We start from the raw sequence: 27,221 nt of genomic DNA on the forward strand, positions 1-27,221 counted from the left end.
CGAGGCTAAGAAGTCGCGGTCAAGTGGTCGAAGAGGAAGAACTGTGTTACATGCACCGCACCGGAGGCGTCGAGTCGAGCGCTTGGAAGTGGAACCGTCGCCCCGACGGCGCATCGGAGAGAAAATCGAAGCTGTGTGCAGACGATATATCTCGCTCCGCGGATCACTCCGCACCGATTATAGTGCAAAGCAGATTTAAATACACGAGACTAGACTGCACGCACATAACGGACTTCTGGATTCAAGCAGAACCCTGCTGCCTCTTACGTGGCGGGAGAGTGGGTTCCGGAGGTGGAACGCCAGACTTGATACAGGCCTCGACCAGTTCATACCGCACCTTCTGCCACTCTCGCCGTTGTTCTATCGGATTCCATGACCGTCAGAATGGAGAGATGAATGCCGAAATGAAACCTTACGGGCGCTTGGCCAAAACATCATTAGATACTCTGTACGCTTGACGAACGTCTTGGAAGCCTCAAGTGCAATCGTCAATGTCGGGTCTTCTCTCCACAGCACTAGAGCTCTGCGAAATTGTTATTCAAAAGAACAAGCCGACGACAGGGACCCCACGTACTTGATGACATGCGACATGAACCAGTATATCAGCAGCGGCTTCCTGTGATCCAACGCTGGCACTGGTATACCGGCCTGGAGGTTTTGCCACAATCGCTCAGCCATAACCATGCGGAGTTTCACTGGGCATGACAACCGATGAGTGAGTATCACGACATGGCGATAGATCGCCCAACGTACGCCAGCCCTCAGCCTTGTCGCGGTAGAACAACCGACCATTCCTAGGAAAGGCGAATGCTGAGTCTCTGGTTATAAATTGCATCGCACTATTCTACTCACGTTGTGATTTGTGGAATATACCTCTGGAACTCATGCGAGACGCACATTCGTGCGCTGAAAAGCATCTCCCTTGCTTGGAAGCCAAAGGTGCGCTCCAACTCGCACGTGTGCTGGTTCAGCGCGTTCTCGAGTGCATCGATTTCGAGCCATGTTTGCATGGCGAACTGAGCCCGCGCTGCATCGTTCATGGTCATATCCGCGCGCTTGCGCACGCACGAATGCAGGAGGAGCATCGAACGAAGGTAGAGGGCCCATACGTTATTGGGCTGCATGGGGACACCGTGTTTTGCGAGCGCTTCTCCCGGGAATAGGAGAGCATACTGGATCAAGGAGTCAGTACCTTCTGGCGCATGCAGGTATTTAAGACACGTACGTTTGATGGGTCCTTGATCCACAGTGCGTTGTGCTGGATATCCTCGAGCACCGCAGTGTACGAGTTCATGCTAGCGGTCACCATAACGCTCGCCCAGACAAGTCTCCGGCATTCCTCCTTCCGGAACTCGCCCTCGGAGACGTTCTCCGGCCAGATGAGAGTACCCGCCCACGCAGGTGCAACGTCACGTATAGACGGGCAGTTGTGTCCCAGAGATAATGCCACACAGTTGCACGTTGAGTTGACAGATTGTGGAGTTAGGGACGGGCACATGGTCAAGTTATCAGGAATGAGTGATTCGGACGGCGGGGTGTACTGTGCAGTAGATGGAGCGGCCATGAAGGTGTGTCTCGCGGGGAAAAGGTTAGTGACAGGAGAATTGTAGAATCCTGGCTGTGCTGTGCCCGGGAAGGAGGGCATAGCACTGTAGGTGAACGGGGCGGGCTCGGCTACCGATGGAACAACCGGAGTTGTGGTGGATGATGTGTACATGGGATTGCGCACATGATTGAGGTCCGCATCGAGCGTGGTCAAGGAAAATAGGCGAATGAGGGAATCCAAGAGTAGAAGTGACGAGCGCCCTCGCTCAATAGTGTGGTTCGGATGCGACTGAACCTCGAAATAAACGATGAGCTAGCATCGCCTCTTCAGTACCTAAGCAAATAATCTGAAGGCCGAAGACGTACCCAGGCCGCCTGGATTAACCCAATGTCGACCCATCCCGAAGCGAGACTGGCTTCCAGCGCGCCATGAGCCAAGTCCACCATTTTCAACGCCTTCTCACGACCCTTGGCCCCCAGTTCGACTTCAGAACTCTGTGCAAATTTGCCAACAGCCAGTGCGCTAAGGACGAGGCTGGGTTGCATCCCGCTGCGCTTCGTCGAGTTGAGGAGTGTGTCGAAGAAGCGAGGGAGGTTGATGAAGCTGACCCAATAGATGGACGAATGGAAAAGGGCTCGCAGGTCCCCAACAATACGTTGGACAGTGGAGGTGCGCTGCTCCGGTGTCAGAGAAATCACACTAATCGCGGTTGAGGCATCCTCGGTAGAGTAATAGGCCAGGAGCGCGTCCCACCAGGTGTCACGTGTGAATTGGAGGCTTGGTGTCGCAGGGATTGATACTTCTTCCCTTATATTGATGAGGTGTTCTACCTCTGCCCCCGCATCGAGGTCGACCAGAGGAAATGGGTCGTATTCTTCCGCATCGGATTCCTGATGCGGTTGTGAGCATGACAACATCCGGATTGCTGGATGCTGACCCACCTCTGTATCGGACAAGCGACCCGGACAGCTCTCGGATGAGAGTTGCACATGCGACGAGGACTGGCTCTCGTCTCCACCGGACCTGTGTGCAGCACTCTCGCTCGAATCGTCCTCGTCCTCGTCTCCACTGGGTAGGCGTCTCCGTTTCGCAGCTCTACGTGTCGTAGGGGCGCGAACGCGTGTGCCTGGCTGCTTGTCCTGTCCACGGCGCTTCGGCTGTACCTCGTAACTGCACTCTCCAACTTCGGGTGGACGTTTGCGACAGTTGAAACAAACGGGCTTGGCGCCATCGCAGCGTGTCTTCCGTATGCGACTGTTGAACATGATGAGCGTCTGCCACACGTCCTGTACGATAAGCGAATGAGGCCTCAAGAAACCCGTGAAAATCAATATCTGAAGATCTTCGCAGCGCTGGTAGGAGTAGCTCTGTTACGTCATACGCGAGGTCGCAAGCATCTTCCTGCACGGTCGTCTACACTTCTGTGACCTTGAGACCCCGCTCCAATGCGAGTAGTGAACTCTTGCCACAGGACATTGCTCGCAACTGTCTGAAGAAAAGTAGGTGGTGCGATGCCTAAGTGCGTTGACTTCCACTATTCCATGAGCCACGAGGACAGGAAACAGTGGAAGGCAACACTCTTCACGATTTCTCGCGCCAATTCCACCGCTGAGGCAATCAGTGACTGTACTAAAGTGACGATGAGGACCGGTTTCTGTATGAGAATGGGTAATCTCATACAAAGACAAGCCTTTACCGTCTGCTTTGGACTAGAACAAAGAAACTCTCTATACCTACCATTGATCACAGGCTACGTAGACCCGCGCTCTTGGCTTGCCTTGGGCGGTCAGAGGCTGGGTAGGGTCAAGTGCGATCTTCGGACGAATTCGCCGACGCGTTGGATTCGTGCCAGATCCTGCGGCAGCCTTGGACGGGAACGCGCCGCGGTTTGTGCTGGGAGCTAGCTGAGGCGATTTGACTTGTTGGGAGGAAGAGGAATCGCCGGGAGGTGACAGGGGGCTGTGCTGGTGGTCATTGCGTGAGTTGCCACTACTAGGAGTTGGGTTGCTGGAGAACGGGCTGGATGCGATAATCGCGTCGAGGTTGGTATCCATCGTGGGGTCTAGCCATGAGAAGGAGGTGTCGGCAACCACCTGCATCTCTGTGTTCGTGTCACTGTCAGGAGAGAGCTCAGGGTGCACGTGCAAGCAAGAGGGCGCCTCTCGAGGCTGATTAGACGAGCCCTAGGACAGGTCAAGGGTGTGAGCTGCTATCTGATGTAATTGCGCAACTCGCAGACCTTTGAATTAACGTTGACGTTGTAGGGGTAGGAGTTCAAAGACGTGGAGGCGGAAGACAAGGGAATGACCAGGATCCAAGTTTGAGTTTACGTGAGCGCTCGGCGCGGCGCAATTGACTGTGGCGGTGCGCAACTTATCTGCCAGGTCTAGACGGCCGCCCAGTGCCCAGTGCTGGTTGCCAGGTCATCTCTCTTTTATCAAACGTTCCCAGCCCGCCTGTTGTCCTCGCGCTCGGGATACCGCCAACCTACTCACTCCTGTTGAATGGCAGGGGCCAGATACTTTCAACAACCTACGCAAACTCCGAACCTGGTGCATGCTTACGTATGCTCATCTCGTCATCATCCCAGCTTCCGGAAGAGCGGCGAGTATGGCCAACTAAGAGCTTGCAAGTTGACGTTCCTGACCGCAGCCCGCCGCATCTATTCGGACAGCAACAGGGTGGGAATGCTGCTCATACTTGTCGACGCAGCATCGTTCAACCCCTGCCGAAGAGGACTGCAACCACGCTGCAGCACGTCTGACGGCGATCACCAGGTGCGGTGGTATCCATACATTTCATTGCAAGTCATGACGGTAATGGTTCCTTCCTATTCCATGAGAAGGGAGGAACTCCTCCTTTGCCGCTCAGGATATCTGAAGAGCAAGGCCGAAAACATCTCGGAGACCGACCTTCAAGTGCAGGCCGCTTACAGGTGCATCCCTCACGTTCTAGACATAGACGCTGTGCCCTTGTCATCTGCTACATACTACAGGCAAATCCTATCCCTTGAACCCCCTCGCGATGCGACCAGCCCATGAATCAGATACAAGAACCCGGGACGCTCGACGTCGAGTTCTTCACGAACGGCGCTAGCGCGTCATTCGCGCAAAGGACGCCTTTAACGAACGCAGCCGCAACAACGTTCGCACCATCCGGGCTCGTATGGGTGTGGTCGTTGGGGTAGAAGGAGGTGACCGTCGAGAGCCCGAGCGCCTGGAACTCGTTTGCGACATACTGGCCGTGGTCGACGTATGCCGCGCCGATCGCCTTCGCCGCGGTCTGCGCATACCCGACAAAGCGCGAGGGCGTATACGTGAAGGAGCCGCCCTCCCAAGGGTTGTCCGGTGTCTGGCTGCTGAAGATGACGTTCCCGCCCTTTGCCTGAATCGCCTTCCCTGCCTGCACCTCGTAGAAGACGAAGGTGTAGACAGTCTCCCCCGTCGTCGGGCTCGTGCACGTTTGCGTGCCATCCCCAAAGCAGTCCGTGCGCCCGTTGTCCGTCGTGCTCAGCGAGCCGCCGTCGTTGTGGCCGAACTCGATGACGACGAAGTCACCCGGCTGGACGGCGTCGATGATGGTCTGGAAGCGGCCCTCGTTCGTAAACGAGCGCGCGGAGCGTCCGCCGATAGCGTCGTTGACGACTTGGATGTTCATGGAGTACGGGAGATACACTCCCCAACCTGAAGCGGTATGCATGAGCATGAGTATGGATCGCTGACAGCAACTGTAAGACAAACCCTCGGTACCCGTGCCAGACCCTCCTCCGCCCTTCGCCATGGTGGAGTCACCAGCGAGGTAGACCTTTGGCGTGGCTCGCTTTTCGAGATTCTCCGCCGGACGACCGGCTGCGGAGGCGATGAGGGCAGGCAATAGTGCGAGAACGGAGAACTTCATGGTAGTTGGTAGGACCGGAGAAGGTAGGTCGACCGTCGAGTGTGTAAAGAGCGACGATGTGGCAACGTACCCCGGTCGTATCCATTGTCTTATATATTGGACAGGAGGCACGCGGTCCTACGTCGGGCCGCTACGCTAGAGCAGCAATTACGGTTGACCGGTCATAACATCATTGGAAGGCCGAAGGCGCCCTCCTGATCATAGCTTCGTTCTCCGTGGAAGTGTACTGAGTAACATTTGAGGAGAAGGTTACCGGGAAGAGCAGCAAGAGCGCATCGTGGTCGGCTGATCTCATAGGCGGACTTGTTCCGGCATTGTCCCGGGCTACTCTCACTATTCGAAACGAATGGATGTGAGTTGCGGGCATGTCATTTGACAAACATTGGGGGTCACGATGACAATGACATGGTAGACACCACAAACGCTTGTGATGCCAGTTGCGACCGCTGTTTTCAGCACCGGTGCCGCGAGTTTCGAGGACGACAGCCTGATCAACGGGACGGCTTGTGAATATGATACTTCCGCGAGAACTTAGAAGGTAACCTGTCAAGTAAGCATCGCACATGGAGGTTCCATTGCCGGTCAAGCAAGCGGCCCGTCGTTGAACCTTTTGCTCACAGGGAGCGATCATCGCACATGCAAACACGGATAAGTCGGTTGCCCACAGCATGGATTCCCTACTGAAACTTTTCATTCTATCACGCTCATGCACACTAAACAATATCTCCAGCTTACCTCAATACCTGTTCAACCGATATAATGAGGCACAAAGAGGGGTTCTCTGTGCACAGCAGAATTGCTACTCAGGTTGCGTATATTCCGGGAGTCATGACGGCACTGTGCCTGGTTGCACCGCACAAGAAACCTCGGGAGCAGATGTTCACGCGCACGGAGGAAGAGATCAAAAGAACTCTGGGCAGCAGCCGCCGGCAAATTCAGACCTTCCCAGCGCCGGGCGGGCCGCGTGCTGCCACGTGGCTACTCACGTACTGTCCCACGTCCGTCCCTTGAAGCTTGGAGGACCGCTGAGCCATACTGGCCCAAAGTATAGGCATGAAAAAACGCTAATGGCGAAAGTGACATGAGAAATGGAAATGTATCGAAGAGACTATCACTGAGACAAATGCATAAAGGTTAGATCGGGCCCCGACGGACTAGCCTCAGGCTGAGGCCTAATAGAACTCTTGATCTCGTACAGCGACGGAGGCAGCGATGGCGGGGGTGGAGGCACGCCAGCCTTAAGGCAAGCCTCCACCAGCTCAGAGCGCAAATGCTGCCACTTCAGCCTTTGTTCTTTCAGCACGTAGAAAGTCAACATCAGCCCATAAGTCCCTGCGCAAACAGGCGTAAAAACCCACCATGACATGGCCAGATCCGCATTAAATACTCGAGGGGTCTGACGAAGGCCTTCGAAGCGTCGAGCGCGATGAGCAGCGACCGGTCGAACTTGAACAAAATGAGGGCTCTGCAGACCACCAGCACGTAAGTACGGTAATACCATTAGCAAGGACACTTGGCCGACGCACCGGATGATGTGCCCCATGAACCAGTATACGAGCATGGGTCGACTGCTCAACTCCTCCGGAGGGTTCCGCTTCAGACCTTCCCACAGCTCATTCGTGATCCACATCTGAGTAGATACTGCCAAGTGAGCGCATTTAGTCAGTATCCGGAGTCGCTAATCTGTGCACGAAAACGTACGCCATGCTTCGGCCTTCTGTCGATAATAGCTCATGATCCCAGCTCTGCATGCGCGAGCCGAGTCAGTGTAGGAATGGTAAGGATAACGAGGAAAACACGAACGTGGTAACCTCCGGCGCGAACAGGTTAAATTCGTGCGAGACGCACATCCTCGTTCTGGGCAAATACGGAACGTCAAGTTCGTGTGTCGCAAGATACAGAAGATGCCACGCACGTAAATAGATACTCTCGAGCCTGGTACATCGTACCGCTTTCCAGATTGCACGTATGGCTCTTCAACGCAGTCTCGATGGCATCCGCCTCAAGCCACGCGTTCATCGCATACTGCGCTCTCTCTTCAAGACTGATAGCCGGGTTGCTCCGATACCTGACACTCGTATGCCAGAGGACCATCGCGCGGATACAAAGATTCCACACGCTATTCTGCGGTATCGGAGCCTCGCCTTCCAGAGAAAGCACCTGGCCCGGGAACAACAGCGCGTACTACAAGAGAAACACCCAGCGTCAGTACATCAACACAAAGATAAGGTGACTGGACAGACGTTGTGGTAGTCCTTGATGTAAAGATCTGCTCTCTCCAGTTGCGCATCAGCGGACGCATAGCCCGCGTGCCCCGCGGCGAGCATGATGCTCGACCAGACGACACGGCGACCTTCCTCCTTCCGAATCTCGCCCTCCGACAACTTGTCCGGCCATATCGTCGTGGCGCTCCACTGCGGTGCAATATCGGACACGGTGGGCCACTGTTGCTGCAAGGTGAACTTCGCGCACCCACAGCTGGGCGAGTTTGAGCCGAAGGCATGGTATGTCGCGCTGTGCATCTCGTCCATGTTGAACGATGGTTGGGTGGGGCCAGCCAAGGAAGGGTGAGAGGTGGAAAACACCGAGTAACGGGACTCGGGAAGACCGGCATCGAGGGTGTTGAGCGAGAGGAGTTGGATGAGGGAGTCTAAGAGGAGCATGGCGGACCGGAGACGATAGTAATCATGGCAAGGCGGACCTTGCATCTCGTAGTAGGTGATGAACTAGTTTGCATAGTCATCGTGTGAGCCACGCGCTTGCTTCGGAAAATCATAAGGAAAATCACTCACCCACGCTGCCTGCACAAGACCGACATCGACCCAATTCGAGCTGAGACTAGCCTGAAGGGCGGCATCGGCCTGCTCCAAGAGTCTTGCAGCGCGCTTCCGTCCACGCTCCCCCTCTCTCAGCTCGGAACTCTGCACATGTGCGCCAACAGCAAGCATTCCGAGGATCAGCCCCGGCTGTATCGTTACCCTCCGTGCGGGGTCAAGCAGCGCCTCGAAGAACCGCGGGAGGTGCAGGAAGCTCGCCCAGTACACAGACGCGCGGAAGAGCGCCCGGAGGTCCTTGTAGACGTGCTGCGTGGTAGATAGACGTTGCGCAGGAGTCAATATGACGTCCCCGGGGTCACTGCCGCTCTCTTCGGACGCATACAGCGCGAGTAGGGAGTCCCACCAAGTCTCGCGAGTAAACTCCATACTGGGCCCCGCGATGATTTGGTCGATTTGGTCGTCCTCGTCTTCATCGGCTCGCTCGGTAGCTGGCGGAGATGGCAACTGATAGGCTATTGCTGGTGCCGTAGGATCGAATGAGGCTGGATCGAAACCCTGAATGATATCCTGGGTGTCGCAAACATTAGCACCGCACCGTTACGCAATGAATGTCGGCATGCATTGCGCTCACCTCGAAGTTCACTTGGGGCGGCTTCACATGCCGCCAGCGGAGATTACTGGACGGAAGGTCAGCACAACGCTCCCGCACTTCTCCGGTGATGTTAGCTGCGCCCGGATGGGGCTGTGCGCGGGTTGGCGCTGCACCCCTGCCAGCGGAACGTATACGTGAGCCCGGCACCTTGTCGTGTCCGCGTCGCCTCGGTCCCGCATCGTAGTCGCAAGCTTGGATACCTGGGTCGCGGCGGTGGCAGTTGTAGCATACAGGCTTCCCGCCGTCGCAACGGATCTTTCGAGTTCGACTGAGTCACAGCATCACGGATGAGCAGCTCGTTCCTCAACTTCTGAGAAAAACGCTGGCGTACCATTCGTGGCATGCCACGTAGACCCGAGTGCGAGGCTTACCCTTCGCAGTTAGGGGCTGATTGGAGTCAAGTGCGATCTTGGACCTCTTCGCTCGTTGCGAACCATCTTCAGAAGAGGAAGATGCAGACGCAGACGCGTAGCCGTCCTCTCCTGATACCGGCGAGAGCGAAGACGAGAAACCAGAGGAAGGGAGGTTCGGAGAAGCGCCAGCCTGTAGAGAGGACTCAGATAGGAGTCCCGATCCGGAGGCGGCACTCGCCCCCGAAGACATCTGGATTTCAGCGATATCATCGAGCCACGCAAGCGTATCTTGCATGTTCGGGGTTTGGTCTGAACCCTCGTCATCAACGAGCAGAGGGTCCATCGTAGTGGGTGGCAGTGCGGCGGCCGACAATGATAGGTGGTTGAGCCAGAAGACGGATTATGCTCTCGACAGCCCACTCTTGGGGATCTATAACTGTGTAAGTCAAGAACTGGACAAGTCTGTTGACTTGTGTTTCGTGGGCGGGCGTAGATGGGATACGTGGACCTATGGCTTACGGCCGCGGCCTCAGGCGGAGCAGTCGATAGATTCGAATGGCGCCCGAAGAGGCCCGAAGGCTGTGCCACGCAGATCAGCGGCAGTGGCATCTTAGCGTAGACCTGTGTAGACTGTTCCTAGCCAATCAGTCCGGCCGCAAGCTAGCACTCTACTGAAACATCGCCTTCGACGCCTCATTGACATTGTCTTCCGTACTCTACTTTACCATGCACAACTCTTCGTGAGACAGGTACCACGGGATAAGTGTTCGCCGTGGTCGCACGTGAGTACTGCCTGCTTCTCCTCAACATGCATGCACATCTTGAGTTCGTCCACTCCAGTATGCCGAGTTCATGCCTTGATCGTGCAGGTCGTGCCAACGCTCGTCATTAAGATCTTCCAGGACAAGAGTAGATGCGCAATGATAGATGCTACGTATTATTTTACAGGGCGAGATTGAGAACTCACAATTACTAATCGATGATACCGTCCTATGGTTATGAGAGACTCATCGCCTTCAGAAATCGTCATCCATAACGTTCTTGTAAGACGTCCTCATATCCCCTTCGAAGTCACGTACCACGCTCTCCGCATCGGAGTGCTCATGGAACTCGTCTGAGATGACGAAGGTCTCGATTCCGTCCCGACAGGAAGCAAAAGTATGCACTCACCGCTAAGGTCTTCCTCGTTATCCACTGGCTCACGGTCAAAGTCCTCTTCTTCGGGATAGTCGTTCGTATACCAATCTTCCGCTGGACAAGTACGAGTCAACGAGGGTCGGTCACGCGTGGAATCCATGTGACGTACCGTTCGAATCCTCGTCATCCTCATCGTCATACTCTTCGTCGGAGTCATCGTCTTCACCCCATAGTCCGCTGAGTTCCGGAGGCAACCCAGTCCTGTTGATCGCCGCAGTCAGACTCGAGAAGGACGAGATGCAGGACGAATGCTGCACTCACAATTTCGCGATATTGGAAGCTGAGCCAGGTTCATAGAGCTCCCGCAGCGTCGTCGGGCGGTGATAGAAGACGTCGTACACATAGTCATCGTTCATGTCATCACCACCTTTCTCGGCCTTGACAGCGGGTGACGGTGGCGTCAACTCGCTCACTGGAACTGCAGTTCACACACATGTTCGAAGATGGAACGAAGGGGAGAGCATACCGTGAAGGTAATCCTTCAGCATAGGTAGGAACTTCTCGATCTCCGCATCAGTCTCGGTTGGTACCGGCTTGCCGCCTGGAGCAGAAGGTACGGCTTCGAACATCTTAACTTGCGCGGCACGCTTTGCGGCTTCCAGCTCCTTCGACGACCACACCTTCGGTCTGTAGAACAATCAGAAAACGTCGTATTTGGAAGACAGAGGACAGACGTACGGGGCGTTCGCTGAACGGCGGTGGGCGTAAGGATCCACTTCCTCGTGCTCTTGTTGCACGATTGTGTAAGTTCGGCTAGGCGCCTGGTACTTCCTACGCTTCGGAGATAGAGTAGGGGAGAGGGTAGGGGCCCTGTGGTGTGGTTTGGCAGGGCTGGTGGATGGAGAGGGGACAACTGGAGCTACGGCAGCGGAAGGGGTGATCTCTTCCCGCTTCTTATGCGACAAGTCGCGCGAGAGTCCAGCTAAACGTTGCTGCGAACGGTTCGGTGTGTTAGCGGAGAGGGAGGGAACCGAAGTAGATAGCCACGCACCTCGAGCTCCTTCTTCTGTTGCTCATCATTCCATGCCGCCTGTTCCACCGTCCCTGCATACTGGAATACGTTCACACCGCCTCTTGATCGCTTTCTGCTAGGTGCGGAATCGACAACTTGAGCCATGCAATCCGCCTTTAGCTGTGTTTGCGGTTTGAATGAGTGATACGGACTCACCGAGGGCATCAAGAGGCTCTTCATTCCGCTTCCGCTTGATACGGATAATCGCGTATGGTTGTTGCTGTTGCTGGAGTGCCGATGGCGGGTCTACCTCCATGATTGTGGAGATGATGTGTGGGATGGAGGATGATAGTCAGAAACAAGTCGAGGTGGTGGTGGTCTTTGACTGAGTTCTCGAACTCGTCCAGAACATCGCTGAAGCCACGTGATCATGACGTTGAGCCGGACCATATATGGCACCTTAAGCGCCAGACAGAGGGCTTCGACTTCAACGAACTCAGCCTCTTCTGAACTCCTCAGCTTCTTCAGATCTTCCTCTCTGGGTGTTCCATTGACACCTTTGGGACCTGCATTGTGCTCACTATATTGGTAAAGGCTGGCGGAGAGCCACTTCCGTCCGTTTGTGCTCATGTTCACCAATGCCAGTGCATAGAAAAAGGGACAAGACAACGAAGACTGATGAAGTATCGCATCTGGACTCCGAGTGGGCACTCGCTTGTTGACACATATATCCTCTTTGGTGTTCGTTATCTCGGCATGTCACTGTGAAGCAGTCTATCGTTAGTCGGTGCTGTGCCGAATCGGAAACTTCCTCAGGCTTGGAAATGGTAAGTACTCCAAGGGCGTGCTGCACCCGGAATCAAGTACCCAGTTTACCAGATTATCAGTTGGTTTTTAATCTTCAACATGCATACACTCATCCAATAGCTGGCCGGGCTTACAGACCCGCGATTCTTGGTTGGGTTTACCCCGGCGCTCTTTGGGCAGTGAACCGTTTTGGTGTGTCGCACAGTCGCAGCAAGAGTAAGTACATTTTGAAGGGCATCTCGGTTTTTACAAGCGTCATATCGTCATGAACGTGCCCTGGAGAGACAGCCGTCGGCCACTCGTGCGAAAAGCCGTTGGCGACATGATGGTAGTGAGAGTCACGTACTCACGCGATCGTCGTCTTTGATGGCTGGCTGAGTCCTGGCTCGGTCTCTCTCTTCACGGTAATCTCACTAGCACGCGAAGCCCAGACCTGAGACGGGTCCTTCTAACATACGGCTATAATCGCCCGCACAGGTGAAAGATTCCCGGATTCACTGCAGTATTAAAGGTCAACGAGCAAGTACTAAACGGAGCACTCACTTCTACACATGTTCTCCAAGACGCGGCTCTCGAGTCTCCTCTTCCTTTCGCTGGTGTCGGCATACACATGGCCCGATCCCAAGCTTGACGAGCTCGAGAGCCAAATCTATGACCTCTTCGGGTACAATTTCAACGCATTTCCGGGCTTTCCGACCGCTGTCAATCCCTGCACACTTGACTTCTTCGACACCGGCGCCGCCAATAAGAACCGATCCAATGCCGCTGACTGGATTAGGACGGTACGATAGCCATGCCCTCTTCAGTGTTATGGTCTTCGCTGACATCCGTTCGTCGCAGGCGTACCATGATATGGCCACGTATAATACCGCTGACGGCACAGGCGGGCTCGACGGATCAATTCAGTATGAGCAGGATAGAGCGGAGGTGAGTACTCCGAGCAACTCGTAGAATTTGTACAGCTTTCCTGATCAAATACGTGCAGAACGTGGGCGATGGATTCAACAATACGATTCGCTTTTTCCAAACCTCCTTGAGCCGTTACCTCAGTGGTAAGTGTATCCGTAGATGAGATTATGTAGCAAGATTATTACTGACCCACTGTTTAGTCGCGGACTCGATCGCGATCGCCGCCAAGATTGCCATCGAAGTGTGGTGCGTAGTGTCCGCATCTGCCAGTGAGAGGTTTTGAACATATCCTCTCTAGTGGTGGACCAGATATCCCTTTCCGGGGTGGCCGTATAGACGCCACAGGACCCAACAACCCAGGCGTTCCTGAACCCCAGCAGGATCTTGCCAGTCACACCGCCGCCTTCAAACGTCAAGGCTTCAACCCGACAGAGATGATCACTCTGGTTGCGTGTGGTCACTCTTTCGGTGGCGTCCAGCATAGCGCGTTCCCAGACACAGTTCCTCTCGACGACGGCCTCGACGACGAAAGCCTCCCCTTCGACAGCACGCCCTTCACCTTCGACAACACAATGTGAGTAACGTGGTAGCAAAGCGAGACTTCACGTCATGCTGACGAGCAACCAGCGCCGTCGAGTACATCCAGGGTACCACCCGCAATCCCCTAGTCGTAGGAGCCAATGATACCACCAACTCGGACAAGCGCATCTTTGCAAGTGACGGTAATGTCACCATGAAGGGGTACGTCCTAGCTCTTCCCACCGCCCACCTGAGTTCATTCTGACCCCCCAGCGAGCAGGTTCGCAGAAGATCCAGAGTCGTTCAAGACTGCCTGCGCTTCCCAGTTCGCGAACATGTTGAACCAAGTCCCGTCAGATGTCCAATTGAGCGAGGTCATCGAGCCTCTTCCAGTCAAGCCGCAACTTCCGTTCCTCCTCTTCACCGGGGACGGAACACTGCAGTTCTCAGGACAGATTCGGGTTCGTCACCGTCTCACAAGTTCAGTAGAAAGTCTGACGTTCGCATCATGATAGTTCTGGAACATGTCCGAGAGCAGCTCACGGACGATCAAGTTGCTCTGGGCTGATCGCTCTGGAAATACCGATGCGTCGTACACCGGCGTCCTTAGTCACGCTTCCAATTGGGCTGGGACGAACAAGGCTGGCCAGACTACTGCATTGTGGTACAAGATAGGGTCGCTCAACCAGACCCAACCAGAGATTGATATCGACGAGGAGACGGGCATCTCCAAGTTTTGGTTCGAGGTCGATGAAGGCGATGGCTCAGCAGTGCGCACGGAGGACCAGAACGGCGCCGCGTTCGTGCTCCAGGACGCTGTCATGCTGGCGGATTCAACCTGCAACAACGGAACACTCGTCCACATCGATATCGCTGTAAGTGCAACATGCATATGTTCGATTCCCCTGTTATCATCTCACATTCCCCTTCCGAACATAGGTCCGTAGTGACGCCAACCCTTCCCGCGTCTACGTCGAGTACGACGTCCAGGTGCCCAATGGCCCTGGTACGATCATCACAGTGGACACGGCAGACGCAGCATTACTCCAGAAGGGGGTGTCGTCGACCTACGACCTCTGGACTGTGGACCTGCCAAAGACCGCGATCTCGACTACGCTGAAGGCCGCAGTGAACATTGCCGCCGACATCGGAGGCAACAAGGTCACTACGTCCTACTTCAGACCGTTCGTCGGTGGTCAGATCGGTTACAAGCGGTGCGCTTAGAGGGCCTCGCGCGATGTTGGCTGATCTGGCCTTTTCCTATACGACATCTATGATTGTTAGTGGATCATTAATGTTAATGTAATTTGGTGCGGGTTGCATGATACACTCACCATTGGTCTTGCACTGCTGAGTGGCCTAACAGCCCGTTACGTGGGCATCGTACAGACAAGCTGTACACGCGCATACATCAGTGCTCCGGAGGTACGGATGCCTGACCTGGTACACTTACCCCAAAGTATTGGCGTCGCTTGCACCAGTAACACCCTCCGGCACTGGATGTCTCACGACATAGATTGCCCTGCATTGGTCCACGGCCTCCGCCAACGGGCTCAACTCATTATACGATGGGCCGACCCAGAGGGGGTCCTCCTTGAGGGAGCCGACGAGATGGTCCAGCGCAGCGAGCAAACTCTCTATGAAGAAATCTGAACCAGCGGCATTGGCACATAGAACCTGCAGGATAGAGACTGTCTTCTCCGCCATAGCATAGGAGAAGGGGATGGCAAGTGTGGTAGGCAGGTACTCGACTAACCGCGAGACCGCATGGGGAGAGCACGCTACCACAGCTCGCTTCTCCTCCTCCGTCTGAGCATCTTGCCACTGCGGCACGTCCGCCGTACAGCAGCACAGCAAAATGTCCATGGCGGTGAGAACATACTTCCCATAATCCTCCTCGTCCTCCGTGTCCCCCTCTTGGCGTCGGAGACGGTGGTTCACCCAGGTTTCCATTGCGGCGAGTACTGTGAGCCAGGAAGTCAGCGAAGCGCCTCACGAACAGCTTCAGGCGAGCACTGACCATATCGGACTCCCGACCAAGGAAGCACCGAGAGGTCCGACGACGGACCGGAGAACAACGTCTCGAACACCTTGAGAGTCATGTGTTTGTACAAGCCCTCCGCGGTCGCGAGAGCAAGCAGGAGCCGATGGTAGCGCGCGGGACTGGGGTCGCGATGCAGCCCCGCATCCTCGATGTACTTAAGGGGGATACCAAGTTGGGAGTGGCGGTTGTCTCCTCGTCCACGGAAGTAATGCTCTGACTGGTACAGGACGTGGATGAATGTGCCGACCCAGAAGTCCCCCGGGGCTCTGGGCACCCAGGGGTATGGGGTTGGGCCGAAGTGTCTGATGTTCGCCGCGTGAACTTCCTCGAAGCATGGGACCGCAACGGCAGGATCCAGGTCGGCAAAATGCAACGCTGCGGTGTTGCTCAGGTACTCGCCGTCGATGTTGTACATGTATGCAGTCGCGACCATCCGGACGATGAGAGACGCGGGGGTGCTCGCTACTTCGTGCTGCTCCAGGGCTCGCCACGTTAGTCTTGCCTTGGGAAACGGTCGGCGACGCGAGATCTGGGCGTGCAACTTGACGAACAGCGATCGAATGCGAGAGGGAAGAGCTGGTGTGCGGGATAGACGGCGGAAGAGCTGTGAAAGATTCTGCACTGTCGGTATGCGAAGGAGCACTTCGTAGGCATGTCGGATGGCCTGCGCAATGGTGAAGAAAAAGTATGTCGGAGGAGAGAGGTAGCAGCAATCGTGTCTCCATACGGGCAGCAACGTCGTCCCAACCAAGAAGATAAATACGTTGCCGATCAGGCATGTGACAGCGACAGCAACCCCTGAATGGAGTGTCCAAAGCAGGATCACCAATCCCGCGAAGAAAAGCACGAGGGAGACCTGGAGGAGCACGGGGATGAACGCGACGATCTCCGCGACATGCCACTTCATGAGATTGTCCAGGCGACGCTGACGTAGACGAGCGATTTCTAGGGAGTTGCCGGAGATGCCCGCTCGGTATTCGTGTAGCCACTGCTTGACAGTGATAGCCACAGACGCCGCGGAAAGACTGACGACGAGGCCAGAGAACCATAGAGCGTTCAGAGCGATCGACAATGGGGCGGGGGCGGTTACTGCAGGTGGGATATTCACTTGTGCGAATGCTTGTTGAGTCGCATTGACAAATGGAGGATTGACTGAGAAGCTGTTCAGCTGCGCGGAAATTTGCTGCAAAATGGCAAGTGTTGGGTCTGTCTGTGGGGAAGGCTGCAGCAGCTGATAGGACTGAACATTGAATGCGGTGAGAATGGCGGAGAACAGGGCTGCCTATACGTTTTCAGACGTGAACAACCATTGAGTACAATTGGCGGAGGATGAGTTACGCACATAGACGAGGTCCGTGTCAAGCTCTGTATTCCAGCGCTCTATCATCTCATCGCTATACTTCTTGACAGTCTCTGTCGTCCTCGACCACGCTTCAGTCTTCTCCGCCTCAGTGAACGTTCCTGCGAACTCCTTGAGAGCTTCCTGTTATTCGGTGAGTCCTACTATGTAGGCCGGCGAATGGTGAGATTAATCTTTACAGCGGAAGAAGGGACATGCCAGTAAGGTGTCGCAGGCATTTCTCCTTTATGCAGCAGTCAGCATGCATCTCGTAAAAGATCTCCAAGGCGCACGTACCGTGTCTGGCAAGATATGCAGTCGCTCTAGGAGGTACGTGTGAGTGAGTGAGTAGCATTGGCGGGAAGAATGACAACAAAACTGACAATGTATCGCTTTGGGAAGCGGGGTGCTGACGCGTCCCATCATCGTCGAAGCGGTTCGGTAGAAGCATCACCGCAGTGTGGGTTATGTCAAGTAGGACGCTCGATTGAAAGCGTTGCCTCGAATACCCCCGCGGCGCATAAGCAACGTTCTGAAAGCCTGTAGAGGTTCGCCCCTCTCGCAATAACGTCGTGTTGCTATTGAACGGCCGGATATGTACCGGAAAACCGCAACAATTCAGGATATCGAGCAAGAAAGCCCACTCTCTAGCAGGCGCCACCATGGTTGTCTAGAAATAACAGCGTTAGAGTTTGACAGACGAAACCTCGGGAGACCACATACCTGACACCGTGATTGTAAGCGATGTATTGAACAACGCCTTCGCAGACATTGGGCGCACGGCACAAAATCATCACATAGTCGTAACCTTCGTCATAGTCGTACAACACGTTACAGTACAGTCTCGGATGTAGCCTTGTAACAATCCCATCTACATGGACTCCTTCGTGATAGAGTTCGTCTAGTCCCGGATCGTGAGCAAAACCCTGCCGAACAGCTCGCATTTATCACTCACCGAAGAGTGCAATTCCATGTGGTCGTTCCTGGAGCGCGACGCCGGACGAGCCTTCTTCCTGCATGTCAACAGCCCGATGTACGCCAACACCGCAAGCGGGAGGGCATATACGACGATCGTCAGGCCCGCGCCCAATAATCCCGCGCCAACTGGAGAGATTCTGTCATGCGCGACAGTGACGGCATGCCCCGAGCTGCTGGTCCCGTTACCCGCGAAGAGCGCCGCACATCCACGCGCCTGGGTCTGCGCGCAGACGTTGCACCACTCGAGAGTGGTGTTGATTCCCGCAGGCTGGAACGCACTGATGAATGTAGACAAGGGCACATCGGTGTCCGCACTGCCGTCCCATCCCGAGAAGCGCATCGAGTACGTGCGGAAGCTGGAGTCAACCGTGCCATTCTTAAAGTTGAAGCGGACGAAGGGCTCTGAAGACGATGCCGGCTGCCGGACCTCAAGCACGACGGACGCAGCGTAGTTAACTGCAGTACATGCTCGTGAGCATCGTTTTGAGCAAAAACTTGGGTGGCATACCGATAGAGGGCGGGAGGGCACCGTCAGCCACAACGCCAGTCATGTTGAACAAGCTCAGGAAGGGCTTGTACGCAATGGCCGAGTAGTGCAGCTTCAGGGGGTCAGACGCATTGGCGATGCGCTGCATGGCGGTGACCACTGAAGGGATCATAGCACGGAAAGCGACTGTCAACGGTGTCAGCATCTAATGTGAGTGTCCTAGAGTTTGGATACGCACTGTTCCCAATCCCATCGAAGGAATCGTCGGAGAAGACATTATATTCATGCCAACTGGCGAGGTCGAGCGCCTGCGCGAGAAAGGTGTCTGGCAAGCTGTTCGCGAAGGTCGCGTTGTGAATCGACTGCACGTTCATGTAATCGAAGATCTACGATATTCATGTCAGATTGAGGGCTGTCGCACCAGCGTTCCGGGGAGACGTACGTTCCACTGCAGAGGAGCAGAAAGACTCAGTCAGCGCCATGGTCATACCTAGGAAGTATGGACTTCTTACCATGTTCTCGAGAGTTACAGGACGGCCGTCCATGAACGGCTGGAGATCAGTCAGGAACTGAGACACCTGACTTTGCTTCGCTTGGAACCCCGCGGAATCGTAGAACGCAGAAGTGTGGTCGTCGAAAGTCTGGCTGGATGTCAGCGCTCAGCATTCGCGTGCAGAGCAACGTGCTTGCAGCTCACGTTGCAAGAAGTGTAGCCCTCGAGCGACACGTCCTCATTGGGCTCCACCGACTCAACTGCTCACGTTCATCAGCCCGAACTCTCGTGTAGAAGTCGAAAATCGCTTACTTGGGATGTATTGATACCCGCCAAGCGGACTCGTCACGGTTGTGCCGTTGGCGAGAGTAGTATTCGCGAGGGAGGTGGGCGGCCACAATCCCTGCGTGAGGGCGACGGCGCTATCGAAGATAACTCCACCCTCTCCTCCAGCATCTGCGCGGACCGCGACCTGGTTCTGAGCGAACAGAGAGCCGGTGCTCGAGATTCCCGAGATGAACGACGCCGAGGACGAGTTGAGGTAACGCGAGCGTATCAGGCTCCCAAGCCGGAACTCTTGTTGCTGTTTATAGAACGATTCATGAGCATACGAAGATGCTTGTAATAAAAATTGTGTACCTCTCCGAGAGGCGTGATCGCCGTCGCGGACGCGGTGTAGGTGTCCGGGTCCTGGTAGAAGCCCTGGCGATCACCATGGCGCGCCAGCACCACAATCCCAAGAACCTTGCTCTGGTCGTCGGTAGCCATGATTAAAAGTTGGTCAGGATGACTCCGTGCTCAGGAGGGCCGAGATGTGGGTGGGAGGAAGCTCGAAGCTCGAGCGGGCACCGCGTGGTTGACCTCAATCTATAAGTACCCCGACCGGACCGATGCCAATCGCATTGAGGCTCGTCCTTGGGAATTTCTATTTTCATGACTCACGAGGTACTCGAATCCATTTCACTACGATTGACGTCGTCGTTTCTCCCGGCGTCCGCCGGTCGTCGTGATATCTCTCCAAAGTAGATGAAAAGATGCGGCTGCAGCCTAGCCTACAGCATGGAGCATTCAGCATGGTAGAATACATGAACAATGCGAAAACTGACCTGTGAGCTGGAGGAGGATGGAATCAGGATGGAATCAACCGTTGTTATCTAGCCGAGGCGTCAATCGCTCACGAGTTTCGTGGTAGACGCTCGACGAACCCGGGCCTCTTCAAGACCACCTCAGAAAGCATAGAAAATCTCCCCATAGATAGTCTGATATCAGACCGCAACACGCGGAAGAGTTCACTTTGCTTCTCATGAGAACCGCAGATGGCCTTCTCCGCTAACGGTGGTCTACGGGGAGGCTGGGCGCCTGCCCTGCCCTCAAGTAGAATCTCCCGACGGGACGTGCGGCTTCGTATTGAGTTCAAATCAGTTTCTTGACCGAACGTATAGAGCATCCGCAAAGCAGAGGGCCCGGATAAATCGCACGGTACGATCTTGGCAGACTCTGTGCGGAGCAACGGCAAACTCGGAGGCCAGACTCACTGGCGGCCTCAAACACTCCCTGTGACACGTACGAAATGTGCTAGGAATGCAGCTTTGAGCGCATCGCCGAACGCATAACGAGCGTCGTCGCTGGTAGAAGGTCAATATTCTTAGTACATGACTCAAGGTTTGGACTCGCTATATCGCCCCATTGGGACCCATCCTGTAAGCGACCAGCAGTCGTGATCAGCCATGAAACGGTTATGTAGGGCATAACGAGGTTCTTAGCGCGGGCAAGATGGAAATCCGAAACCACGCCGTACCTGTGCTTGGTATGGGTGTGATATGGGCGTGATGATATTGAGACGTGTTAGCAAAGTCTTCGAGGGGGAGAAGGATGCTCCACCTACCACGGTAATCTACAGCATTAGCCGGGCTTCCTGCGACGCATAACTGTACGAAACTCACGAAAAGGTTATGGGTGAATAGCCAATACGTACGAAGGTCTTGCAGAAGGATATGCCTGCCAGTCCAATGGGCAGGAGATTCTAAGAAGCTTGACTGGGAAGATGTACTCGTTCAATGAAGCAGGTAGATATTAGGAAGATATTACAAAATTTTATAAAGATGTACGGGTAGATGATGCACGAGAGTGATGATACTATGCTACAAATTTCGATACATGAATGCAGGAGATCCGGGAAACAACACATGAGAGATACAAGCAACCAACAGATAACATGACGAGGGTCGTGGATAGGAGGACTGAGAATCATACTCAACATCTCGCCTGCTGATGTCAAAAGTAGCTGAGGGACTCACATTATCATTCATGTAGAGTTTTCGGATGCGTCAGAAGATTGGGTGACGTGACTGTCCATACTAGACCTCTGCCACATCGACGCCACCAGTGTCAGCCGACTCATGCAGCCCCGAGTTAAGAGGAAGGGCAGAGACGCACCGACGTTCCCCGTGAATGTGCTCCGCGTGAGTGCGAGTCAGAGAAGTCCACCATCTGCACGGCTTTTGACTCAGCCTTTTCTTCAGGGGGTATCATGGGGGTATTGAGAAGTAGCCAGAAAGTCGAAGACAATCGGGAGGTAAGGGTATCGTGCTGAGAACCAGAAGACATCTCCGTGGTGGTATATCAAGGACAATTGAGGAGAGATATCCGTGTGCAGAAGATCTGGGTGGTTGACTGAGAGAGAAGAGGGTTCCCGGCTGAAGTTACTGGACATGCTCGCCGCAGGGAGGCGGGTATGACGTCATCATTTGCCGGCCGAAGCTTGCCGAGTTCAAACCCAGCTGATCGCTTCCCTACTGGCTCTGAATCTGAGTTTCTTCTCCAGTTGTGGCAGTAGTACTAGTAGGGTCAACTTAACCATATCCCCGGACGTACAAGTTACCAACCTACAGTAGCCAACAAAAAGCATCACTCAGTATTCATCGTTTCAGCAATGTCGGACGAGAAGGTCGCTATCATCACTGGGGCGTCCTCGGGTATGTCGCTCGAGATGGGTCGTGGCAGCAATAATTGCTGTAGGGTGCCAACAACGGCGATCATGCAGGTATTGGACGCGCAACCGCCGTTGCGCTCTCCAAGGCGGGTTGGTCCCTCGGCCTGTTTGCGAGGCGCGCGGATAAGCTCCAGGAGACCAAGGATCTCTGTGAGAATCCCTCGAAGATCCTGCTAGTCCCCGGAGACGTTAGCAAGGAGGAGGACGTTCAAAAGGTTTTTCGCTTGACAGTAGCTCAGTTTGGTGAGTACTTCCGTTGCAAGTACATCATATATTATGAGTAATATTCGCCAGGTCGTCTGGACATGCTATTCAACGTGAGTATGTGCCCGCGCATCGTATTGAGCTCAACCATAGCGCTCTGTTGATTCTCGCAGAATGCTGGCACGGCCTCTGCACAAGTACCCATCGAGGAGACGTCTCTAGAGACTTTCCAGAGAGTCCTCAACGCCAACCTCGTTGGTGTCTTCTTGTGCACTCGCGAAGCCGTCAGAATATTCAAGTCTCAGTCTCCTCAAGGAGGTACGTTTGAATGTTCCTGTGCTTGGTCTTGTCTCCTTATTCGTACACCAGGTCGGATCATCAACAACGGCTCCATCTCCGCCTACACACCTCGCCCGCACTCGTCTCCCTACACGTGTACGAAGCACGCGGTCCTCGGTATGACCAAGTCCACGGCACTCGACGGCCGCGCGTTCAACATCACCTGCACGCAGATTGACATCGGCAAGCCTCTCCTCCCAACTAGTGTGCGATCTTGCATACTGACGTGAAATCATACAGGTAACGCCCAGACGTCCTTGATGTCTCCACCGAATGGGCTCCTCCAAGGCGACGGCCGCCGTATCTCCGAGCCTTCCTTCGATCCCAAGTACGTCGGAGAAGCGATCGCGCATATTGCGGGCCTACCCCTGGATGTCACTGTCCTGACATTCAATATCATGTACGTGCCGTTGCGGCGTAATGTGAGTGATGGCTCACATTGTTCCCTTGACAGGGCCACAGGTATGCCGCTCGTGGGCCGTGGTTGAGTACTGAGTGCCGAGCGCCGACCTCGACACGCTCGCCTTCGCGCATATGGATTGTGGGTCTGGAAACAATTCTCAGGAGAGTTTCGTCTTTATGTATGCACTAGTAGAATATCTTCCTCAAAGACATGCAGGCTCAGAAAATGACAAGCCTCGTAGCCGATACTTGAGCGACAATTCTGACAGTTCTCTCCCGCGGCGCTCCGCGCGCTGCGTATAGGAGAACGAGCGCCAGAGCTTGCCGGGCCTTGTTGTTCCAGTCACATCACTTCCGAGCGAGAGCGAAACACTGACAGCGCGGCGGTCCTTCTGAATCTCGGCCATAGTGTTCACGTGCATTTGTATCATTCCTGATCCCTCAAGACCATCTGGATGTCAGCACATAAGGTAGCCATTATTACTGGGGCCTCCTCTGGTACGTTGGCTTGAACGGGCTCCAGGCATGCGGTCGTGGCGGGTCGTGATGTTGTCGCTGCTGAGCCAGGAACGAATCTCATACAGGTATTGGTAGAGCGACCGCCCTCGCACTGTCCAAGGCAGGATGGTTCCTAGCGCTCTTTGCAAGACGTGTCGATCAGCTGCAAGAGACACGGGAACTCTGCAGCGATCCGTCGAAAGTCCTCCCGGTCGAAGGAGATGTCACTAAGGAGGACGATGTCCTCAAGCTCTTCAGACTGACATTAGAGAAGTTTGGTGAGTAGTGGTTTGTTGGAAATGGATCGAATTAATCTCTACGAAAACCCTCTAGGTCGCCTTGACATGCTGTTCAATGTAAGTCGTCGCCGGCGATACTATACTATCACTAGCAGGACACCCATCGCTAATCTGATCCTCGTGGCAGAACGCAGGCATTGTATCAGCACAAACTCCGATAGAGGAGACGTCTCTGGAGACGTTCCAGAAAGTAATCAACGTGAACCTTGTCGGTACCTTTCTATGCACCCGCGAGGCTGTCCGGATCTTCAAGTCTCAATCTCCCCAGGGAGGTACGTGCGTACTATCAATATCCGTGCAACACACGTTCTCATGTAGGAGTTAGGGAGGATCATCAACAACGGCTCGATCTCCGCTTATACACCCCGCCCGCACTCATCCCCCTACACCTCGTCGAAGCATGCCGTGCTCGGCATGACCAAGTCGACCGCGCTCGACGGCAGAGCATTTAACATAACCTGCACACAGGTTGACATTGGTAATATGCTCATTCTGTCAAGAATACGATCGATCCTACAAATTGACGCCGCTCTCTGTAGGTGGTGCCCATACGACAATGTCGCCCCCGCCACAAGGCGCGCTCCAGCCCGACGGCCGCCGCATCCCCGAGGCCGTCTTCGATGCCAAGCATGTCGGGGAGACAATCGTGCATATTGCGAGCCTCCCCCTTGACGTCACAGTACTGACGTTCAATATAATGTAAGTAGCGCCTGGACCGTCACGGTATTGTGGTGGTTCTACAAACAAGGCGAGTCAAAACTGCCACTGACCCACCCCCTAACAGGGCCACCGGCATGCCGTTCGTTGGCCGTGGCTGACAGTTCGGTAAATCTGACTGTACTAGAGGAAGCTTGATATGGATGCCGATGAGAGCTGGAACCTGGAGGAACTCGCGTTGTTTAATCTCATTCAGAACATTGTACAACAGATATTGCTCGCATTGTGACTGCTATACTCATACATTTCTCGCGTCACGATCGATACCATAACCTTCGCATAATGGGAGCGCAAGAACGGAAGAGTGTCAGGAAACCCGAGGATCATAGAAGACCATGACGGACTCAGATCGCCTTGTACAAGCGTCCGGCCCGCCTCTTCTTCGCCTGGATATTGAAGGAAGAAATGCAGCTCAAGCCATCCGCGGAGAGCGAGTATCCATCGCGGCAACTCTCTACAAACGACCCTCAATCAGTGCATACTCGACTGTACAGAGTGGCACGATACTCACCAATGAGACACTTTCCGGCATTGCAGGTCACGGTGTTCACGTTGGGGATGGCGCTGCAGTCCCGGCCTCCATCGAACGTGCGCTCTCCGAACGGCGAGTCATTCGTGACGCAGCCCCCGCAGCTCTCGAGGTCGTTCTGAACGTCCACGCACTCGTATGCCTTGAGGAAGCCGCGGCCCGATGTCGAGCCGTACACGGGGCAGCTCTTGTGTCCCGCCGGGCACGCGCGACGCTTGATGTCGCGACGACCGTGGATACCCGTCGGGGAGGAACCCGTGTTCGCTGAGCATGGAGAGTGAGTCTCACGTCGAAACAGCAAAACACAGGAGAAGACTTACGGCACTTGTTGCCAGACTGGACGCAGGAGGTTAAGCCACCGCCAGGCGTTTTGCCACACTGCGAGGCCGAAGTCGCACCGACAGGGGAGAAAGCACCTCTGACAGGGCAGTCGAAGCAGTGAGTCTGCCCCGTTTGGTCCTGTACACAATGGATGTCGTCAGCTAGAAATACAGCTACAGTGACTGGGTAGTACTTACGGTGTAGAACCCGGAACAGCTGATCGAATGAACGGCCACGTTAGCGCCGCTACAGGAGTCCGATCTGGAACACGACTCACCAAGCGCAGCATGCGGTAGCCCCGGATGTCGCGACGAACGTGCCCTTCGGGCACTCCTTACACTGCTGGCCTGCTCCGGGTGTTGGCGAGAAGTGTCCAGGAGGGCACGGGACTGGCTTCGTCTGCCCCTCGTCGTTGCAGTACGACCCGGCGGGACATATAGTGCAGGACGCTTGGCCGTCGTTGGCGCTAAAAGCGCCTTGCGGGCATTGTGACTGCGACGTCGCTCCGGAGCCACCATGCGGGCCAGACGCGAACCAACCCTTCTGCGCCTTCTGACACGACGTCTGGCCAGCGTCTGTGATACGGCAGCGTAAGCGACGAGGTCCTCGGAAAGCAATGATAACAGAAGAGACGCACTGGGTTGGAACGTGCCAGGGTCGCAGAACGCGCAAGGCTGCTGGCCGGTAGGGGAGAACGAGCCAGCGGGGCAGCTGGCCGCGGCAGCCACCAACGACGGGGCTGCCGCAAGGGCCGCAAAAGCCGCATACGCAACGAAAGCGGCGAACGATACTCGGGTGGTCATGCTAGCCTTGACTTGGGGTTGGAGGGACCTGTGGCACGATTTCGAGACATCTCCCGATGCTTGTCCTCATATACGTCTGAAAAGTAAGGTTGAAGAAGTTTTCTGGCTTCAGTACATTCTCCAAGTCGGACAAAGAAGACCGCATCTCACCAAGGTATTCTGGCCCGGATATCATAACAAATTAGAGAGCGGTCGCGAGCGTGCCGCTATGCCGTCGATCATCTTCACAACGCCGCACTGGGGGCGCACAACTGGGCCAGAGGCGCCGCCACCTGGACGGGGCCAGAGGCTCTGAAAGCACCCACAATGGCCTCATGGTAGCAGCTCGGCATACAATACGATGCTTTCATTTCGGACATAACGGGGAGGTTTGGATGGTGGCCGCCACAAGCAAGCCTCATCCGTCATCCGCCGACGTCCAGCCCGATCGCATGAACCGTTGAACCTTGGACGGCTCGAGCGCGTGTCCGAGGGCGATTACTAGAAGACAGAGAAAGACACCCTGTTCCTGGCGGCGGATGCTGCGGTGAGAGACGTGATCGTAAGCATTAGGCTGTATATCAAAAGGCTGTGGGGGATCGCACCGAGACTCGTACCAAGCCCGTACAAAGTGCGCGATACAGCACCCTACGCGCGCGGCGACCCCGGTGGCTAGGTGAAGATGCAGCGACCACATGAGACGGTTCCATGATATCCACACGAGTGCGGCGTTCATCTTGCGGCAAGTAGGCGTACAAGATGCTCGACTGCCGTCATCTCAGGCACACGGACGCACTGCCAATTGAATGTTCCCTGCTGCCCGCTGCAAACCCGATGAACTGATCTACTTGAGCCAGCTGCTGACTCGTTGGAGCGTAAAATAACCTACCGAGAGAAGGCCATTTCGAAGCGGCCGAGCTGCGTTTCTCAAGCGAGCAGGAGTGGGTTTCATTGTCGTGGAAAAATGAGAAGTCAGATATCCAAATTTGGACACATTGGAACTCCGAGGAAATTCGGGGTTGTCGTTTTGCCTACTCTTTGTGACGCCAGCCTTGTGTTCTAGAACATAAGCCACCAGCATAATTGCCTATGGAGCTTTCATATGTTAGGAACTGTCTCGGACCATGAACGTCACGTACGTATCAGGGAGGAGAGGAGGAGGAGATGGACCGTTTTCGCCGTGGAGGG

General features: G+C 54.9%; 12 protein-coding genes across 12 annotated transcripts; 3 read left to right on the top strand and 9 right to left on the bottom strand.

Moving 5' to 3' along the window:
• Window positions 1–137: 137 nt before the first annotated feature.
• Window positions 138–3,856, bottom strand: L226DRAFT_509768 (uncharacterized protein). The gene is made up of 10 exons (XM_067678228.1): window positions 3,786–3,856; window positions 3,284–3,729; window positions 2,488–2,800; window positions 1,912–2,436; window positions 1,226–1,858; window positions 853–1,172; window positions 754–794; window positions 575–695; window positions 417–523; window positions 138–360 (listed from the first exon to the last, which is right to left on the bottom strand). The coding sequence occupies exons 2-10, from the start codon at window positions 3,643–3,645 to the stop codon at window positions 242–244; spliced, it is 2,541 nt and encodes an 846-aa protein (XP_067534541.1). The 5' UTR covers window positions 3,646–3,729; window positions 3,786–3,856; the 3' UTR covers window positions 138–241.
• A 632-nt stretch (window positions 3,857–4,488) lies between these two features.
• On the bottom strand, window positions 4,489–5,492 carry L226DRAFT_509771 (SGNH hydrolase). The gene is made up of 2 exons (XM_067678229.1): window positions 5,287–5,492; window positions 4,489–5,229 (listed from the first exon to the last, which is right to left on the bottom strand). Exons 1-2 carry the CDS (start codon window positions 5,441–5,443, stop codon window positions 4,589–4,591), a joined length of 798 nt encoding a protein of 265 aa, XP_067534542.1. The 5' UTR covers window positions 5,444–5,492; the 3' UTR covers window positions 4,489–4,588.
• Window positions 5,493–5,527: 35 nt separating this feature from the next.
• Window positions 5,528–6,322, bottom strand: L226DRAFT_92116 (uncharacterized protein). The gene is made up of 2 exons (XM_067687338.1): window positions 6,179–6,322; window positions 5,528–6,123 (listed from the first exon to the last, which is right to left on the bottom strand). Exon 2 carries the CDS (start codon window positions 6,111–6,113, stop codon window positions 5,613–5,615), a length of 501 nt encoding a protein of 166 aa, XP_067534543.1. The 5' UTR covers window positions 6,114–6,123; window positions 6,179–6,322; the 3' UTR covers window positions 5,528–5,612.
• A 241-nt stretch (window positions 6,323–6,563) lies between these two features.
• On the bottom strand, window positions 6,564–9,752 carry L226DRAFT_488145 (uncharacterized protein; the record flags this gene model as incomplete). Its single annotated transcript, XM_067677225.1, has 10 exons — window positions 9,204–9,752; window positions 8,852–9,140; window positions 8,236–8,787; window positions 7,687–8,169; window positions 7,359–7,627; window positions 7,247–7,300; window positions 7,145–7,188; window positions 6,970–7,084; window positions 6,802–6,908; window positions 6,564–6,736 (listed from the first exon to the last, which is right to left on the bottom strand). Coding segments are annotated over exons 1-10 (2,451 nt in total), but the record flags the coding sequence as incomplete, so codon positions are not given.
• Window positions 9,753–10,089: 337 nt separating this feature from the next.
• On the bottom strand, window positions 10,090–11,747 carry L226DRAFT_535871 (uncharacterized protein). Its single transcript, XM_067681001.1, has 8 exons — window positions 11,591–11,747; window positions 11,414–11,529; window positions 11,101–11,354; window positions 10,889–11,049; window positions 10,684–10,834; window positions 10,532–10,623; window positions 10,396–10,476; window positions 10,090–10,339 (listed from the first exon to the last, which is right to left on the bottom strand). Exons 1-8 carry the CDS (start codon window positions 11,688–11,690, stop codon window positions 10,242–10,244), a joined length of 1,053 nt encoding a protein of 350 aa, XP_067534545.1. The 5' UTR covers window positions 11,691–11,747; the 3' UTR covers window positions 10,090–10,241.
• Window positions 11,748–12,600: 853 nt separating this feature from the next.
• On the top strand, window positions 12,601–14,875 carry L226DRAFT_613755 (heme peroxidase). The gene is made up of 9 exons (XM_067686540.1): window positions 12,601–12,963; window positions 13,022–13,108; window positions 13,167–13,233; window positions 13,291–13,336; window positions 13,389–13,664; window positions 13,718–13,831; window positions 13,890–14,070; window positions 14,125–14,484; window positions 14,549–14,875. Exons 1-9 carry the CDS (start codon window positions 12,733–12,735, stop codon window positions 14,831–14,833), a joined length of 1,647 nt encoding a protein of 548 aa, XP_067534546.1. The 5' UTR covers window positions 12,601–12,732; the 3' UTR covers window positions 14,834–14,875.
• A 1,472-nt stretch (window positions 14,876–16,347) lies between these two features.
• L226DRAFT_426070 (uncharacterized protein) lies at window positions 16,348–17,109 on the bottom strand (the record flags this gene model as incomplete). Its single annotated transcript, XM_067674645.1, has 2 exons — window positions 16,348–16,935; window positions 16,996–17,109. Coding segments are annotated over 2 exons (702 nt in total), but the record flags the coding sequence as incomplete, so codon positions are not given.
• Window positions 17,110–17,765: 656 nt separating this feature from the next.
• L226DRAFT_488151 (phosphoglycerate mutase-like protein) lies at window positions 17,766–20,074 on the bottom strand. The gene is made up of 11 exons (XM_067677226.1): window positions 20,057–20,074; window positions 19,893–20,002; window positions 19,590–19,817; window positions 19,263–19,533; window positions 19,155–19,210; window positions 18,970–19,098; window positions 18,900–18,905; window positions 18,696–18,843; window positions 18,479–18,643; window positions 17,948–18,426; window positions 17,766–17,893 (listed from the first exon to the last, which is right to left on the bottom strand). The coding sequence occupies exons 3-11, from the start codon at window positions 19,716–19,718 to the stop codon at window positions 17,864–17,866; spliced, it is 1,413 nt and encodes a 470-aa protein (XP_067534548.1). The 5' UTR covers window positions 19,719–19,817; window positions 19,893–20,002; window positions 20,057–20,074; the 3' UTR covers window positions 17,766–17,863.
• Window positions 20,075–20,984: 910 nt separating this feature from the next.
• L226DRAFT_535876 (uncharacterized protein) lies at window positions 20,985–21,635 on the bottom strand. Its single transcript, XM_067681002.1, has 3 exons — window positions 21,387–21,635; window positions 21,248–21,315; window positions 20,985–21,190 (listed from the first exon to the last, which is right to left on the bottom strand). The coding sequence occupies exons 1-2, from the start codon at window positions 21,555–21,557 to the stop codon at window positions 21,256–21,258; spliced, it is 231 nt and encodes a 76-aa protein (XP_067534549.1). The 5' UTR covers window positions 21,558–21,635; the 3' UTR covers window positions 20,985–21,190; window positions 21,248–21,255.
• A 178-nt stretch (window positions 21,636–21,813) lies between these two features.
• L226DRAFT_488154 (short-chain dehydrogenase/reductase SDR) lies at window positions 21,814–23,138 on the top strand. The gene is made up of 7 exons (XM_067677227.1): window positions 21,814–21,925; window positions 21,994–22,185; window positions 22,237–22,259; window positions 22,320–22,464; window positions 22,516–22,668; window positions 22,726–22,885; window positions 22,940–23,138. Exons 1-7 carry the CDS (start codon window positions 21,883–21,885, stop codon window positions 22,971–22,973), a joined length of 750 nt encoding a protein of 249 aa, XP_067534550.1. The 5' UTR covers window positions 21,814–21,882; the 3' UTR covers window positions 22,974–23,138.
• A 113-nt stretch (window positions 23,139–23,251) lies between these two features.
• Window positions 23,252–24,619, top strand: L226DRAFT_92217 (short-chain dehydrogenase/reductase SDR). The gene is made up of 7 exons (XM_067687339.1): window positions 23,252–23,385; window positions 23,472–23,663; window positions 23,719–23,741; window positions 23,812–23,956; window positions 24,010–24,162; window positions 24,224–24,383; window positions 24,469–24,619. The coding sequence occupies exons 1-7, from the start codon at window positions 23,343–23,345 to the stop codon at window positions 24,500–24,502; spliced, it is 750 nt and encodes a 249-aa protein (XP_067534551.1). The 5' UTR covers window positions 23,252–23,342; the 3' UTR covers window positions 24,503–24,619.
• Window positions 24,557–26,425, bottom strand: L226DRAFT_488160 (uncharacterized protein). The gene is made up of 7 exons (XM_067677228.1): window positions 26,205–26,425; window positions 25,889–26,130; window positions 25,529–25,826; window positions 25,449–25,467; window positions 25,251–25,389; window positions 24,913–25,194; window positions 24,557–24,855 (listed from the first exon to the last, which is right to left on the bottom strand). The coding sequence occupies exons 2-7, from the start codon at window positions 26,052–26,054 to the stop codon at window positions 24,746–24,748; spliced, it is 1,014 nt and encodes a 337-aa protein (XP_067534552.1). The 5' UTR covers window positions 26,055–26,130; window positions 26,205–26,425; the 3' UTR covers window positions 24,557–24,745.
• Window positions 26,426–27,221: the final 796 nt, after the last annotated feature.

The sequence above is a fragment of the Lentinus tigrinus genome, assembly GCF_003813185.1.
Source record: "Lentinus tigrinus ALCF2SS1-7 unplaced genomic scaffold L226scaffold_15, whole genome shotgun sequence".
In the NCBI taxonomy this organism is placed as follows: Eukaryota; Fungi; Basidiomycota; class Agaricomycetes; order Polyporales; family Polyporaceae; genus Lentinus; species Lentinus tigrinus.